The 18,457-nt window shown below is 39.2% G+C and overlaps 1 protein-coding gene across 1 annotated transcript in view; it reads left to right on the top strand.

The window, feature by feature from the left end:
• Positions 1-18,457, top strand: part of FREM2 (FRAS1 related extracellular matrix 2) — a gene marked incomplete at both ends in the record, with an annotated part of 162,167 nt that overhangs the window by 96,440 nt on the left and 47,270 nt on the right. The window contains one exon of the mRNA XM_084234876.1: positions 476-727. Coding sequence (XP_084091002.1) covers positions 476-727 — 252 coding nt within the window. The remainder of the gene's footprint in view (positions 1-475; positions 728-18,457) is intronic.

Below are 18,457 nucleotides of genomic sequence, written 5' to 3'. Positions count from 1 at the left end.
TTTCCATTAAGGTATATAAGTTGAAAGACAATAGAGAACAGTGATTAAAAACACAGACTTCAGGGTGAGTCTTGGGCTCTGTGTCCTGGGGCAAGTGGTTTAAGGTTTTGTAAATTTTTGTTAGCAAATATATAAAACCCAGTGGAGTGGGTGGAGAGGATTAATGAGGCAATGCCTCTAAAGCACTTGGCACTTTGCCTGCACAGAGTAAGCACTGAAATACTAGGAGCTATAATTTTATAACATTGTGTTGATATGAAAGACCACTAGCAGGATTAGAGGAGAAAACAATTGAAATGTAATATTCACCGTATGTCTGAGACCATTATGAAGTTGACTCATGATGCTTGCAAGGTCTAGAAGTGCCCACAGATACTGACTGACCATTAAAATGCTGCAAATAAAATAATGGTTTCTGGAAATACCTTTGTAATAAGTTCTACAGACACATCTTTTGGATTTTCTCTCCCTCCAGGATCAGCAAGTGGAACTGTGCCTACCTCAGTGCTGTCCTACTCTGATTATATATCCAGACCCGAGGACCACACCAGTGTTGTCCGCTTTGACAGAGGCGAGAGAGAGAAAATGTGCAGGATCGTGGTGATTGACGACTCCTTGCATGAAGAGAAGGAAACATTCCATGTGCTTCTGAGCATGCCCATGGGAGGGAGAATTGGATCAGAGTTCCCAGGGGCTCAGATTACAATCCTCCCTGACAAGGATGATGGTAAGTACTAATTTACCTGAAAATTATTCTTCCTATAAGGAAGACCAACATCGGGCTCAACCTTCTAGACAGAAAAATGAGTATGTCAAAGAATTACTAAATGTATATTTATTTTATGCTTGATTTTATAGTATGAAAAAGCTTCAAATTTGGTTGCATCAATCAAGTTGTCTTTCTTGACTAAATGTTTTTAAAAGACAAAGTCTTTAAAAAAAAAAATGCACCTGTGTGCATGTTTTTCCTCCAGTTTCTTTATATTTCCCATTAGGTGATCCAACTTAAAATTTCAAGGTGAGAAATTAAAACAATTTTAATAAACTTAATATCTTTTTTGTTTGTTTTGCTTCTGTGTAGTACTTTAATCTTAGTGTTTGAACTGGTTTTTCAAAGAAACTCATCAGATAAGGCTGTTAAATGAATAACTAGAAAGGTAATAAATATATGGAAAATTAAGCCTAGCAGGCAGTTCCCTGACCCCCCCCCCCCACCAAAAAAAAGGGAGAGGTATTCTAGGCTACTCTCCCTAGGGAAAATAAATTTACATAAAGTAATTTCGCCTTCTGAATTTAAAAGAAAAGGGAGCAAAAAACATATTGAGCTTCTCAGTTCAAGTTCATGGTTTCTTGTGAGGCAAGAGAGACTGAGAGGAAAGTTTGTAATAATCTAGTGAGGAAAGTGAGAGCAAAAACTGAAGATGGGCCCCCAGTACTTGAATAAAATTTTTCCTTGAATTTTCCCTGTTAAATGAAATGGGAAGAAAGTGGGCGGATGAATCTTGTGGCCTGGAAAGATTGTGGAAGGAACATCAAAAGACTTGAATCCCAAATAATCTTAAAACTCAGGAAGTTGAAACTGACCTGCAAGGAAGTAATCCTATAGGTATGTGGCAAAGAAGGCAGTAAGACGTCCTGTGAGTGTGCAGACATACCCTGCTCCTTGGTACCTCGTTGTGTTTCATCCTGCTAACAATCATGTGAAAATATAATAATGTCTAGTTTTTATTGAAAAAGTTTGGAAATGCTGGTGATGAAAATTAGGAATGGTTTTATCAACAGAGGTTTGAAGAAAGTCTTGATTCTACCTTAGATAAAACCCTAAATGTATAAAATGTTCTAATATTTTTAATATTTCTTTAGCTTATTAGTTCAAAAACTTTTCTATTCTGCGTTTAAATAAAGTACAGAAATTTTAAGTTCAGTTGATGAGTATTTTGACAGACGAAATAGAGCTAATAGTTCACCCTAAACACCTGCTATCTAAATAGCTAATTCTGGGGCTTCCCCGGTGGCACAGTGGTTGAGCGCTGGGTTGGGAAACTGCCCGTGGCCTCTGCAGCGCCGGTTCGATCCCCGGCCACCAGAGGAGGGTCCCACATGGCATGCAGACCTCTCCTGCTGCCCGCTGCTTCCCTCAGCAGTGTATTTCGGTCCTTCTGCCTGCTCTGCTCTCTGCTCTGGCTCTGGTGAATTCTCTCACCCTCCCGTGCTTCTGACTGTACCCAGTGCTTGTATAAATAAATAAATAAATAGCTGATTCTGTTAACATAGCTAGAGATAGAATTAGTTTTAAAATGGAAAATATAATTAATGACTATATTAGTTCAGTTCGTTTTGTGGGCAAAATCTTTCCCAAATGGATTGCTATGGAAAGCATGTGGGAAAAAAAGTAAAAGTAAAAAGAGAAACCATTATTTATTAGGTGCCACATGTATGCTGCTTCATATTTACCAGAATAAAGAGTGCCATCATTGTCCCCTTTTTACATATGACAGAACTGAGTCTTAGAGACACCAAATGATTGATTTGAATTTACAAAGCCAGTACAAGGGAATTTACCAAGCCAGTACAAGGGATCAGTGTCGGATCCCAAGCGCAGGACAGTTCTATGCTGTCACTCTGTCTTTAAAATCTGTCCCTAATGGTGACAAAGTTTTGGAATCATTGGTAGCTACAATTACGTAACATTTGTAAAATACATTTTGTTAACGATGTTTATTCTGAACTTTGTTATTCCTCGGTGTTGTTATGAGTCAGGAAGTTAAAGCTCAGAATCTTTTCAGCCCAGAACACAGGGCTCGTCAGATTTGTTTCCATGGGCTTTCATTCTCAGGCTTCTAAGTACTGTGCAGCCATTGGATCAGCCCAGACATGGGGCCCCAATACTTGAATAGTAGTTTTCAGGAATGCTATCAGTAGTTGTCATTCCTCCTCCTTTTGTCCAACAACTATTTTCATTCTTTTGCATATGGCAGTCCAATTTTCCCAACACCATATATTGAAGAGGCTTTCCTTGTTCCAGTGTATATACTTCACTCTTTTGTCATGGATCAGTTGAACATAAATGCGTGGTTTTATTTCTAAGCTCTCTATTCTATTTGATTCTATTCTGTTGGTCTGTGTGTCTATTTTTGTTCTAGTACCATGCTGTTTAAATTATTATGGGTTTAAGTAAAAATTGAAATCTGAAAGTGTGATACCTCCATTTTTTCCCCTTTTAGTCAGGAGAACTTTAGCTACTCAGGGTCTTTTGTGGTTCCATATGAATTTCAGTAATATTTGTTCAATTTCTTTGAAGAATGCTCTTGGGGTTTTTATTGGGATTGCATGGAATCTGTATATTTCTTTGAGTAGGATGGCCATTTTTGATGATGTTGAGTCTTCCTATCCATGAGTAGGGAACATTGGTTAAAACACCAACTCACTTTTTATTTTCCTGTGTTAAAGTGAAACACGGTTCTATCATTCAACTTTCACTAATATCCTATGTTGTCGGAAGCACCACATGGATTCCAAAGCAAATATATGCACCAAAACAGCAAATAAATAATCCCTGCCCTCAGAAAGCTTTCAGTGCAATGAAGAATCAAGCAAATACATACTGCATACACAGCAAAAAAACAAACAATACACAATTTACTATAAACAATCTAGTGGATTATTTATAATATGCATTATTCTCTGATTTAATGCTTATTCAATAATAAAAGTCTTTTCTTTCTTAAAAAAGAATTAGGTATCACTTTGGTCTAACTACATGTAGAGAATAGATTGAAGAACTCAGGAGGCTTTTAGAAGAACACAGGTCATAGGTGACAATGGCCGAAAAGAGTGGTTGTAAGGGGATAAGAGACCAGGAAACAACCAATAGTTCGTGCCCAGGAAGAAATCGCATGACATATAACTGATTTGACATGAAAGGACTGTAGACAGGAAAGACTGAAGAATGAAGTCTTGGTTTCTATAGGGCAGTTGAGTTAAGAATGGCATAGTTCATTGACACAAGTTGAACAGGAGTAGAACCAGTCAGGGACAAAACAATGAGTTCATTCAGGACATGTTAGTTTGAAGAGCTGGCGTAACTTCAAAGTGCTTGGACATCAACAAGGGGAATGAAGATGTGGGTCTGGAAATTGCAACATAGTTTGCACTACAGACATGAAGTCATGTGTTATCACTACTGATAATAATAAAAGTCTTGAGAGAAGAATGATTGTTGAAGAGGGCAGAGAATAGGAAATGGTAAAGAGGAAGGTAGTGAGTATAAGGATATGAAAATTCTAGCAATGAAAGTACTAGGAAGAAATCGAGTATGTTTCAGTATCCATTTATGGAAAAAGTTCGTAAATCTGCAGTTGCTAGAATTATCTTAATTCCTCTTGTTTATTCATAGTTTTATATCAGCCTTTTCAGTATGGACATATTTTACTCATTTTTAAAGTGAAAGGAAGGAAAGATAAACCCAAAGCTTATTTGCAAGGAATTTGCTTTGTGATCATCTCTGTCAGAACATTTCACATCTTACTAGTTTTTAGGTAAGTTTTATTAATATCGCTCAATCTCATTTTCTGTGAATAAAATAAGTATGCTATTTAACCTAGGTTTTTTTTAATTTTAGAAGTTAAAATCTTATGATGATATTAGATTTTTACCTATATTTTCTCATTTTTTAATTTTTTCATATTTTTGAATTTTTGTGTTTGTGTAGAACTGGGGTGGAGGCCAGAGGTGCCAAGGGTGAGATAATTCACCATAGATAGAGTGAGGAGTAGAAAAGGTGGATCTACTGAAATACTCTGCTAAGGGGAGCAGGGGGAGAGACAGGAGAGGTCTGCTATGCCATGTGGGTTAGCTCCCTGGCAGGGAATCGAACTCAGGCTGTACTGGTGGTAGTGTTGAGACTTAACCTTTAGGCCCCTTTATTTTCTCATTTTAGAAGTTAAAATCATGTGCTAACATTTTGCTTATTGTATATGTAATTTTTAAGTAAATACTTGTAGCCACAAGTAGTCTATGCAACACTTCACCAGTTCATGAAGAAAAGAAAGAATTCTCAGTTAAATGGGGGGAAAGTAAAATTTCTTTCATATACAGTAAATGCAGATACATTACTAACTATCTGTCACTTGTGTATACTCATTTTATACTAAGGACTTCATGACTAATTTTATATTAAGCACTTAACACTATATGAGCTATCCAGTTAAATCTCAGAACAAGTCTATGCAATAGGCAGTTATCTTCCCCATCCAATAGATGAAAAAAACTAGATAGTCTTAAAAGTTTAAGCAAATTCTTTAAAATCACACATATAAAGTGTTGGATATATGTACTAAACTGGTCATTTTAATGAGCTACTTTATCACTAGACGATTATGAATCCTGAAATGCATCAAAGGGTTCAAAATATCACTAATACTTAATGGAATAACTGAAGCAATTGTCATAGAATCTAGAAAAGAATAATCCAAATATATACAGGTCAACTTTGGGGGGAAAAGGGGAGTGTTGTTTCTGAAAAGGCCAATTTTTCAATTTCCAATCACTAACGATGATGTAATTAGAGTAGGGAAAATGTGCAAACCTGTTACTACACAATCTGAGTGAAAACATCTGCTTGATTCTCCAACACTCTGTCCCCACCACTGTGTCCATTTCTGTGATAATAGACCAAATGATGAGTCAAGCCATGAACTACCCCCTGACTAAAAAGAAGCAAATCTTTTGCAACTGTGTAATTCAGAGCAATCGGAAATTTTTTAAAAAGCAAAGTGATGCTCTAAAACTGCAGATCAAAGAACCATGAGCTGCACCATGTAATTCATGGTAGGTACACCCGTCCAAAAATCTCAAGAGCACTGGAAGTATTCTCTGTCCTGGCTAACTCTTAATGACATGAGAGTAGACCAGGGCTTGAAGTACAAAAATATATCTTGATGAAATCTATTTTGCATCTTTAAGAAACAGCTAAAATTGTTGTTTTTATTGGAAGAAACTTACCTACCCACGAGAAGCACACTGTGGTAAGAATAATGCTCAGATTTTGTGCTGATATCCTAAACATGCTACATCGGTGTCTTTTGTCCTCAGTACTTCTGTAAAGATTACAATTTAACCTTTATTTCCTCATAAGGAAGAACATTAAGACAGTGCTAACAATATTTCTCTAATCTTTGCTGTCAGTCTTCAGGAATTAATTACGGAGCATACAAGCTGGTTCCATTTTCCGCTTTTGTGTGACACCCACAGGGCTTTCAGCTAAAGTGGCTGACTTCCTCGACCACCCTAGAAAAATTACCATGCTAAATATGAGCCAGGGACATGAAAAGCAGCGTGTGAGCACTGGGATAAATGTAACTCAATTCAGTGTCATTCACAAGTTTACTGACATCAGAAAAGCTTTCTCAACAGCAGGAGTACTGCAGAGAAGAAAACATTTCTAGTGCTAGAAAAATACATTATGTATGGTGTGTGGGTGAAATATGTTTTATTCATTTGCGCTGAGTTGAAAGACCTGGTCACCATCCTTTTTTCTTCTTGAACACTATGATTTGCATTAGTGTAAGCTTCAATTAAGTAATGCCAGCCCATCATTGTAAGGAATGCAAATTTAACTACAGTGTAGCTTGACAAAACAAAGTTACATTTTGTATTGAGCATGCTTGAGTTAGAACATTGTAATAAAAACCAAGAAATGGAAAAATGAGTTTTTAACCGCTCAGAATATACATTGCCATCACCAATTCACTATTTAGTATAACTGATGACGTTAAGGATTCCGGAAAGCCATTTAGTGAATCTCTGTTCTGTGGGAGGCAGTGCAAGCGTACACTGAATAATAATAAAGTTTATACAATCAGTTTTTACACATAGGGAGGATATTAGATATAATGGTGTAAATGTCACACCCTTTGAAAACAAAAATAAAATCGAGTAAAAAATAAAAGAGTAAAAATAAAATAAAATATGAAGTCTCTTTTCATTTAAAAACCTAATTTCACACACCACACACACAGAGTATTTGTTGTGTACCTAGTACGTGTGATCGGTGGGATGAGCAAAGATATTTAAGACATAGGTCAGGATCTTACAATGCTTAAACTCTATCCAGGAGAAGAAAACTAAGAACATAAAATGTTAAATGAGAACAATTTACTTCAATAATAATTTGAAATAGAAGAAAGAGAACTGTGAAGGCAGATTGTGATCAAAAGCAGTGTGCGATCATGCTGTGAGTCAGAAGGAACAGACCACGCTGTGTACAGATAGAAGGGGTTGAATGAGGCAGAGAACTGTGAGAGTGTGGAAGTGGACGCAGGAGAGAGCTAAAGGCATTAGGGAGCAGTGGGCAGTCCATTTTGGCCAGATTGTCTTTTCTGAGAAAGTTTTAATGGCTAGTCCCTGGATTGGGAGTTAGGAGACCTGGGGTGTAGATACAACTTTGCTACTTTCTAGTCAAGAAATTTTGAGGTTTGTTTTCCTTATTTGAATAAAGAGCATATTATTACCTGCAATTCTTACCTTACAGAATTTTTGTAAGTTCCAAATAATTTGATGTGTATGAAAGCACCGTAACAATTTGCTAAGCAAAAGAAAGGTAGGAAATTACTAGCAGTAGAGGCAGGAGAAATCAATTTGAAGCACATGATGGATGCCACTGAATGAGACAAGGAGTCTGAATTTATGAGCAGAAGCACCCGGAAGCCTTTGAACAAAAGTTAAGTAATCAGAGAGCAGTATTTCAAGGTTATTAATTAGCTAGCAGTGTACGGAGATGGGTTCAGAAGCAAAAGAAAAACATAGGGTGAGGACCGTGAAGCCAGAAGCAGAACGACCTGCTGCTGAGGAAACCTGTTTTGACTTGACCTTATGTAGGCAGGAGGGGGAGGGGTATTTGAGAAACATGTTTCTGAAAAATCTTGTGCTTGACAGATTCAAAGAATGGAGCTTCCATTCATGAAAAAGGTTCAGAAAGGAAAGGAAGTTGGATGAAGATGAAATATTCTGTTAAAATGCTAAATTTAAGTTCTATAGGATAAGTAAGTGGAACTGGCCCACAGACCTCTATAAAAATAGAACTGACTACACTGGAGTTAGAGATTTCTGGATCTCATGTCAGACAGTGATAATTGAAATCAGAAAGATAGGGCCTCCCTGGTGTTGCAGGGGTTAAAGACAGTGCTAACAAGCTATCGCCAGCCACCACAGCTGGCCAGGGAGCAACCCACATGGTGCAGCAGACCTCTCCTGCCTGGCCCTCTGCTCCCCTCAGCAGTGCATTTCAGTATATCTGCCTGTTCTGCTCCCCACTCTCTCTGGTGAATCCTCTCACCACCCCCCCCCACACACACACACCTCTGGCTTACACCCCAGTTCTTGTATGCATAAACAAATAAATCTTTAAAAAAAAAAAAGAAATCTGGGTCTCCCCTGGTGGCGCAGGCAGTTGAGCACCGCGCTGTGAAGCTGTCCGCAGCCTCTGCAGCACTGGTTCCATCCTGGCCAGCTGGCGAGGGTCCCACATGACATGGCAGACCTCTCCTGTCGTGCCTGCTGCTCCCCTCAGCAGTGTATTTCGTCAGTCTGCCTGTTCTGTTCCCCACTCTGTCTCTGGTGAATCGTCTCACCCTCCTGCGCATCTGGGCTGTACCCCAGTTCTTGTATAAATAAATAAATATATCTTTAAAAAAAAGGAGTCAGGAAGATACATGAGAAATAAAAGAGAAAGGAGAGGGTAGACAGAGTAAATTATTGTGCAGTAGAATTTCATATATATTTATAATAAAATGGGCATTGTAAAGTCTAAAAATGTATTGAGTAAAAGATTATGTAAAGTTATAACAAAAAGCTATTGGAATATATTTCTACTAAGTACTAATAAACATTTTGGCTATTAATTGCAAATAATAACTATCACTTCTAGAACAAGAAAATTGGAGAAGCATGCAAATTTAAGTATATGATTGGAGTTGTCAAATAATCCACCTTTCAGCCTTTCAAACAAACTTTTTAAAAAGGTTGCCTCTTTTTAAAATACTTAAAATCAAACATACAAAGTGTGGTTTAGTTCCCTAATTTGGTACTTTGGTACATCCTGGTAGTTACATAAAATTTAAACATTTTATGGTAAGAGTCACTGCAAATCTTTTTTTTTTTTTTTTACATCTTAATGGTTTCAGGAAAAAGAGTTACAAAATTATAATGTTAATTCATTTTCAACAAACTCATAATGGGAAAGAGTGGGAGGAAAAGCATATATGAATGTGAAAGAGTGAGTCATTCACTAGAAATGAGTAGGGGTTCAAAGAAGTGAGACTTCCCAAACTTGCTTCTGGGAGGAGCCTTAGGGTTCCAGCCCACAAGCTTTCTTACTAGGTTCTGGACCTGGCTGGACTCAGAGCCAAGCAGGCCAGCTGTTGAGGGGGTACACTCCCTCAGAACTGAGGTGCAGGGCGCATACTCACAAACAGGTGAGCAAGGGTGGGCAGCTGCTGGAGAGCTCATGGCCATGGCAGTACACTGGACTTTACCTCATATGGTCAGTAACGCAAAAAGACTGTGCTGCTATGCTGCTGTGAAACCCCTCACTTCCTCGTCACTTTTAAATTATTGGTACAATGCACTGTTTCCAGCAGGAAAGGCATTAAGAGCTTTGTTCCACTACACACACGCAAGCCTGGCAAGCAGCCACTTGAATCTCTCCTGCTACTCATGTGAAAACATTCACCACCATTACCAGAAAATGCAAAGGGCCCAGAGTTCTTTATGAGAACTGTACAGGCTTGTGTAATTTACATTAAAGAGTGACCTTAGGCCCACAAGTAAGTGAGCATGGGGAACTGTGCCAGATCTCAGAATGTGTGCATCCAGAAATAAGCTCTCAAATTCCTGGAGTGTAAATTTGCAGGTACGCCATCTGCTAGGGTGGTTTTAAGACAGTAAGATTGGAATGTTGACTACGGATCTACTTTTCACATTAAATTAACTCATGTCTTCATTTGTCAGAGTTTTAGGATGTCATTTATGTCATATAATAATATTATCTTAAGGAGTACCTTCTTTTTTTATTTTTGTGTAGAAGATCTGGGGTGTAGGCCAAAGGTGTAGGGGGTGAGAAGATTCACCAGAGACAGGGTGGGGAACAGAACAAGTATATTTACTGAAATATGCTGCCAAGGAGAGCAGGGGGCGAGAGAGGAGGGATCTGCTGTGCCATGTGTGGATTAGCATCCTGGCTGGGGATCAAACTCAGACTGTAGAGGTGATAGCACTGAGACTCAATCTCTGGGCCACCAGGCAGGCCCCCCGAAGAGTACCTTTTCCAGGGTGGTAAGCCATTTACTAACTATGAGCAAGGATGTTTATACAACAGGTTCATCATCGAAGTAGTTCACAAACACGCTGAAGCTTAAACAACAGTAGCTTTCAATGTACTAACCACTGTACTGCCCGACTCATATTTCACTGGTCTTGTGATTCTGCACTATAATTCTCAAAGGTAGTAATTAGTATTCTAATAAAGAACCTTACAAAATGAAATAAGCCAGCCATGTGTATATGCCTCCTGCACCTAAGGATCTTAGAAAAATTAAATTGTTAACAGTTAGATAACAGGTTAACATGCAGGTGGACTCTTCTGATTCACCTTTTACTAATTATAATTCCTTAGAGATCACTAGGAGAGTATATTATGTTGTCTGGCACTTCAACTGGAACATCATTGCTTTTTCCACATCATTTATTAAGTTGCCTGATGGAAAGTGTTGCTCTCCTGAAGGATTGGGTTTGCACTATCTTGTCAAGTTCATATGAATAAATTCCATCTTCTGTTTGGTTTATCTTTCTCATGATAACATTATCTGTCTGCCTCCCATCTCTTCCACACAGGAGAGTGGATGCTAGCCATGTAATATCACTTTAGACTTCAAAGGATAAATATTATTGGTTTATTATCACTAAATTCTGAAAGTAAATCCCTAAACATATATAGGAACCCCAAGATCTCCCATACTGACAGACTCCGTTTTAATGTTCAAAATCACAGAAGTCTGAGAAGCAACTTCTCAGATACTAGACCTCAGATTTTGTAAGCTTGGAATTATTCCAGGGGCTACTACAATAAAAACAACAACAAAATTCACGAGAGGGTAAATAAATAGAAAAGTTCTCATAATAACTATGGCTAGTATCAGAAATTCCTAATCATTCACCAACAACAGAGATCTGGTGTATCTTTCTAGTGAAATTGAAAAACACAAAGAAAATGTTAATGAATCAAAAGCTGCGACTTAGCTAAAAGAACAACACTTTAAAATCTTGTCCTGTGTATCCCATGAAATGCTGTAATGAATTTACACAGGTATGATTATTTATTTAGTAGCTCCAGACAAGGCACTATGTATCTATGGCCTATTGTTGAAAATTCGTACTTCATAAAATCCATTACTAACCAGACAATAGCATCTCCTCTTTTGATAGTAGGATGAAAAATCAGGAAAACAGTTTTGGAATATATGACACTGTTGATACACCAATGGGTCAGTGAAGAAATGTGGAATGTTTTAGTCTCTTTCCTTATGAAGACTGAGATCTTAAGGTTCCTGTTAATACTTAGTGATCTGCTTTCAGAATTTAATGACAATAAATCAATAATATGATGTCTGCAGGATGACATACAACCAACCTTTGCTGCCCTGTATGGAAGAGATGATGGGAGTCAGTAGGAAATGTCCCCATGAATTAGACAAAACAAACACAAGAGCATTTACCCCTAAGCCCTGCAGTTCACTTCTGGGTGAATCTATCAGAATAGTGTAGTTCCCCTCTGGGGGTCCTCACAGGGTGGTCTGTTGCTGGGGAGCCTTCCTCCTTCCAGGTAGATGTTCCTTTTCACAGGATACAAGTAGATTTTATGCTTCCCCCACAAAAAAGCAGGTCTTCATCCCCACTTATTGAGGCAGATATTTGGACCTCTTTTCTTCCCTCCCTTTAATCTTAGTTTATAAATCTTATACCTTTTTTTTTTTTTTTTTTTTTTTGGTAATTGGCCTTAAATCTTTCTTTAAATGATGTAGAAAATCTTGCTACTGACCTATAGGGGTTACCTAGGAAACTATCTGGGCAATATCATTTTATAAGCCCAGTGAACTTCATCATGCTATAAACAATTGTGGTAGTGATCTATATTGGAATTATACAATTTTCATAACACTAAAAATGCCTCTGTAGGCCAGTAGCAATTTGAAGCATTTAAATTCATGGATAAAGCTTTCCATCCCACTTCTAGAGAAATCAAGCATCTTCTTCATCCTTTCTCTAAGAAATAGGTCTTCATTCTGTTGCACTGAAACAGACATTTGCAATTACTTTTATTCATTCATACATGTATTCATTTTAAGTGCTTGCTGAGCACCTCTAATTTGACAGACGCTGTGCTAGGGTAACACACCCTATCCTCATTTTTCTTTTTTTTTTTAAAGATTTATTTATTTTTGTACAAGAACCAGGGTACAGGCCAGATACGTGGGAGGGTGAGAGGATTCACCAGAGACAGAGCTGGTAACAGAACAGGCAGACTGACAAAATACACTGCTGAGGGGAGCAGCGGGCACTACAGGAGAGGTCTGCCACGCCATGTGGGACCCTTGCTGGCACGCCGGGATCTAATGGCACTGCAGAGGCTGCGGACATCTTCACAGTGCGGCGCTCAGTCGCCTGCGCCACCAGAGGAGGCCCTATCCTCACTTTTCATATTTCTTGACCCCTACTAGGCGGGGGTACTTCCCAGGCACTATGCACAAGGGGTGACCAAGGTGAGCCCAACTTATAGATGTTTCCAACAAGGAAATAGGCAAATGTTCAAAATGATTAAGACCAGATGATTAAGATCAGGCTCCGTGTGGAGCAGGAGCTTTCAAAGGAGCATCCGGTGTGGCCTCAGGTTCCTGAAAGGTCAGGTGTTCTGCACACAAAGAACTGAGAGAAATGAGCATTGTCATGTGTCCCCTTGGCTATCATGGTCTCTCCCTCAGGAAGACGACTGCACTGTTGGCATGAGCCAAGTCACAGCACAGATCAGCAGTCCCTGTTTAAACACAGCCCTGTGAAAAGAAAGAAAATAGTCGGTAGCGGGGCCTCCCCAGTGGCACAGTGGTTGAGCGCTGGGCTGTGAAGCTGCCCGCAGCCTCTGCAGTGCTGGTTCGATCCCCGGCCACCGGCGAGGGTCCCACATGGCGCGCAGACCACTCCTGCCGCCCGCTGCTCCCCAGCAGTGTATTTCTTCGTCGGTTCTCTTCCCCGCTCTGGCTCTGGTGAATTCTCTCACCCTCCTGCGCTTCTGACTGTACCCAGTGCTTGTATAAATAAATAAATCTTTTAAAAAAAGAAAGAAAGAAAGTGGTCAGTACAGAGGGGGGAAATAAAGAGTTCAGCATAGCCAGAATATGGCCATTGTGAGAGAAAACTAGCTTTCTCTCTCCACACAGTGCTGAAATATATATCAGCTTCAGTTTCCCCAAGGGTGTTTCACAAATAATCTGTCTTCCAGTCCCAGGAAGTATGCCACAAAGCCAGCGCTTGGTGGTCAAAATGCCAACAAGAAGCTCATTCTTTTCTTCTTTTTTTTGAAAGAATCACACCTATTCACAGGGATAATCTTCAGGCCTCATTCACTACAAGAGAAAGCTTTAAAAAGTCAAAGCCATAGGGTCCTTCACATTGTTATGCTGCAAGATGATCCCGTAAATACAAGATAAATTTGTAAATAGTACAGGTGTTGGCTGTACACCTTGTAGATCTTGGGTGCTGGGTCTGAAGCTTTAGGAACTGGGTGAAATACTATCCCTACTACACAATAGAGTTGAAAGAGGTACAGAGTTTTAGTCCTCTTTCTAGGGGATCACTATCCCAACGAATCTAGTTTGCATCTTTTAACTGATATGGGTTCTGTATACATATTTTAAAGTTCTTTTAAATGTCAGCAATATGTCCTGGATTTAGTTCAATATACTGAGAGGACAAGTAAACTGCTAGCAGGCGGAGATGTTTGATTAATTCTCTGAGGAAAGCTTCATTACCTTCTGCAAAACATTGCATCCCTTGACATTTTTGTGAAGAGGGAAACTCCATTAAACCTTTGTGTCATTATTATGGAAGATCCAACATTTAGTTAGGTGTGAAATGTTTCTTTTTTCCTTTTTCTAAGTAAGGAAAGGAAAAAAAATACTGGCACTTGAGTTAACATGGCCTTAGTCTCCTAACTTCTGAAAGAAATCAAAGCAAATCAGGAAAAAACAAACAAAATAGAATAGAGGAGTTAGTCCTTGCTCTACCCTGAGTTTTCTCCTGTATTCCTAATTTTGGTGAATGATTGTAGGGTAAGGAAAAATGTCAGGCTTTTCTGCCCTCCTGCCATCAGGATAGATGATGGATCCTTGCGGTCCTGAATGCATGCCTGAAGGCGGGCACCTGGAGTAGGGTGTGGGCATAGGTAGATGGGATTCACCTGGGCTGGGACTGTGCTTTTAAGGGCGGCATCATGGGGACGCCAGTAGAAGCCGAAAGAGAAGCCGAGAGAAGGCCGGAGAGCCCAGAGTGCAGACTTGCTGGGGGCTGGGAGGCCTGCCAGCCTACTGGTCCCCCAGCGCCTCTGCCTCCTGTGTACCAGGTAAACCCCAATAAAAACCTTCACTGAGGACTCTGACTCCTCCTTTACCCGGTCTGCTGGATCAGAAAACCTGCACCGTGTCCATTCCTGCCACTACAATGGTTCTGCCAGTACTAGACTCTTTCCTCTCACTCACTACTCCAAATCCTTGGTTGGACCTCTTTTATATCCTATCATCCTCCATTTGTTTGTGTTTTTTTAAAGATTTATACACTTATGCATACAAGAACTGGGGTACAGGCCAGAGGTGCAGGGGGTGAGAGAATTCACCAGAGACATAGTGGGGAGCAGAGCAGGAGGATCTACTGAAATACACTGCTGAGGGGAGCAGTGGACGAGATAGGAGAGGTCTACTGTGTCATGTGGATCACCTCTCTGGCCTGGGATAGAACTCATGCTTCAGTAGCTGGGGTTTGCTTCATAGTACTGCGACTTAACCCCTTGTGCCATCATTGAGGCCCTCATCTCCCATTTGGACTGTCACCACCTCATCCATCCCAGCTACAGATGTCACCTAGATTCTTGCAGCTGCTGTGTTAATAATCTCTCTACCACCAATTTGCCCACCCCCATACCTACCAATCTCTGGACTCCTTAAATGCTTGTTTAATTACTGTGCTCTTCTGCCTGCAACTGAGCAAACCTCTCACCTGATGATTTCTGGAGTAAGTTTCCAGCCTCTTGGATTAGAAAACAAGGTCCTGCATCACCTGGCCATTGCCTCCTTTCTTCCTCATTGCCCCCATCTCCTTACCCCAAGCAGCACACCATAATACCACAGCGAATTCTCCGAGGTCCCCAAACACATGGTCCAGCTCACCCATCATCTGTTCTAACTCTACGCCTTCTTCTGGGAAGTCCTCTCACTTCACCTCCCTGTACTTCACCTGGATAACTCATCTTAGGGGCTCAAAAATCTAGTTACTCGCAATAACAATAGTAAGTTTACTAACCGACGCTAAGCACTTTATGACTCTCTTATTTTGTCTTTTAAAAGAAAACACCTACAATAAAGGAAGCCAGAAGAAATGAGAGTGATAAAGAATAAACAGATGAGAATGGTATCTCAGACAGAAAAGAAGACAGACATTTAGGAAGACAGATGGTGTCCACGGTGTTGAATTCTGCAGAGAGGGGGAGGGAAACGAATACTATGTGAATATAGACTTTGTAGAAAGACGAGTGCTGGTCAACTTGGAGAGAGCATTTCTAAACTGTTTGGAGGATAAAGTCAATGTCAATGAATTTCAAGTTTAATGGGAGCTGAAAAAGTGAAAATAATGGATAGTATTTTAAACTATTATTCAAGTGAAAAGAAAGGAGAAACTCTAAGATCAAATAGTGGTACTTATCACCTTGCACTAAGATGTAATATTGAGGGAAAGATTATATATCATAGTTTTAAGTTGTGAAAAAGAAGTGAGTTGATGGAGTTTTAGAACATGAGTAATGCAGTAAAACTGGGTAGCACAATCCAGGCAATTATAATTCCTCATGCATGGAGAGGCAAGATATGTTTAGGAAGCCATGTTGCCTAGGTGTCTAATCCTGCCTCTGACTTATAAGATATATCACCTTCTCTTACTTAATTTCCTCATAATAGCAGCTACTTCATAGGGTTGGTATGAAGAATGTATAAATTATGTGAAAAGCATTTAGAATTCCAACATATGTGGTTTGCATTATGGCTGCCAAGACAACCATGCAATAGTATATTTTCTTTCAGTTTCAACTACTGGATCAGAACCATTTCAAAGTAGAGTTGTTTCTATGAGTTTGTGCGGGGTGGAGTACAGTACCAGGAAAATGCTGTGTTCAACAAATATGCAGTAAATGGAAGCCTGCCTGGAATTGAGCAGGCTGGCCAGGACTACTCTTACCTGCTCTTACATTATGTATTCTGTAACAGGAAAAAAAAATTCCAATAAAGGAATAGAGTTCACTTTATCAAAAAAAAATACATTTAATGTGTTTATAAAATGCCCAAAGGGAGCCTTTTGGCTTTCTTCAATTTTTCTAGTTCCTTCTGTGAAAACTAGTGACCAGGCTCCCACCTAAAGACTGCAAAGAAGCATGGCCATTGCTCTGGGAAGCTCTGCCTGCTCCAGTTTATATTAGCTATCAGAGATGCTGAACAGCTTCTTAGTGATGTTATATTTATCTGAACATGAATAGCCTTGACTTTTAAGTTGTCCCAAATAAGCCACTGATTTAACTGTCTAATTCCGTTACCCACCTCCTCTTTGTGCTAACTTTAGCCGCTTAGCTCAGCCAATACTGTTCCACAGCCTGCTTTCCCCCAAGAAGGTGATGTGTGTTTTTATTTTGTTATCTTACTTTTTAAAGTATTCAGTGTTTTTTGTTGTTGTTGTTCTGGGTAATTTAAAACAATTCCCAAGTTTAAATGATTAAAAAAGATGTCACATTAGAAACCATGTATGTTATCAGTTAAGTTTTATCTGCATATAAGAAGTCATATGAAAATCATTAGTGCTTATATTTTTATCATCTTGGTTTGTGGCTTCTCCTTAGTTTACAAACCATCTATGTGGCATGAACGGTTTTCTAATTCTAATTTTTCTTAAATGTTCCTAGTTTTATAATTCCTAGTTTTTTTTTTTTCCTACAAGAAGCAACTGTTTCATTTTCAATAAAGAGTGCAAAAAGTAAGCATAAGTAGTTTGCAGGATTGTTGAGAGAAATAATTGCCAATTACAATATTATCATATTTCCTTCTCTGAGATGGGAAGGAAAATGGACACGGACCTGAGAACTTAGTGATGAATTCACAAGGCTCAACTGAATCAACTCCATATTACAGAGCAGAAATCCAAGAACCAAAGAGAATGACTTCCCAGTGTTTCCCAGTGTCAGACATTCATAAGTGACCCAGCGGGGACTCGCGTCTTGGGCTTATAGAACAATTTGATGTGTTTATCCCCATCACATCGCCGAAGGACCGAGACTCTGGGACTGCTATTCATGAACTTAGTAGGAAGCAGTGGAACAGAGTGGACTGCTGCTCCTAAGTAATGCTCACAGGAGAAGCCAGGAAGAAAAATCCTTGCAGAAAGGGAGCACATTCCTCTCCACTTGAAATGGAGTAGGTTTAGCAATTTATTCTGGAATCCCCTGTTTTGCCACCTGCAGGCATGTTTCAAGTGTCATTTGTTGAGTAGCCTCTGGTGGAGATTATTTGTTTTTCCAGGTCAACCACATGCTTTTGTTCCTGAGACCTCACACAGCTTGTATTTGACACCATGTTGATCCTAATGTGGCTCGGTTCAGCTGTTGGGATTCCCATGTAAATCACCGTGTTGTCAAAGTCACCATTGATTCTGAAATCTGACTTATAAAATTCGTGTTAGTTAGCAGAAATGAAAGTACATATATACTTTCTCATTGATAATTTTTGGAATAGTAAAGAAAACATTCCAAAAATATTCACTTTTCCACATTCTAGCTTGAGCCAATTTTTTAACCTCTGTAAGTTTCAATTTAATTTTGCTTATAAGCAGCAGATAAAACTAATTACCTTGCAAAAAATAGAAATCAATATAACAAAGATTCTAGAGATTCTGATGGGAGTTGCAGACATTCAGTAGATGTAACTATAATACTATGATATTGCAGTTATACTAGCTATAATTTTAACTAGTATATTCTCATTTATAAGATGAGTTTAGGGCCAAAAAGATTTCTTTTTATTAGAAACGCTGAAAGTGGTATCAGTTAGCTTATGTCTGTATGCATTTTTTATGACTGCCGTATGGCAGGCTCCATGCTTCT

The sequence above is a fragment of the Talpa europaea genome (genome assembly GCF_964194135.1).
Source record: "Talpa europaea genome assembly, chromosome: 6".
Lineage (NCBI taxonomy): Eukaryota > Metazoa > Chordata > Mammalia > Eulipotyphla > Talpidae > Talpa > Talpa europaea.
Note: the sequence above shows the minus strand (reverse complement) of the source record. Positions and strands in the feature narration are given on the sequence as shown.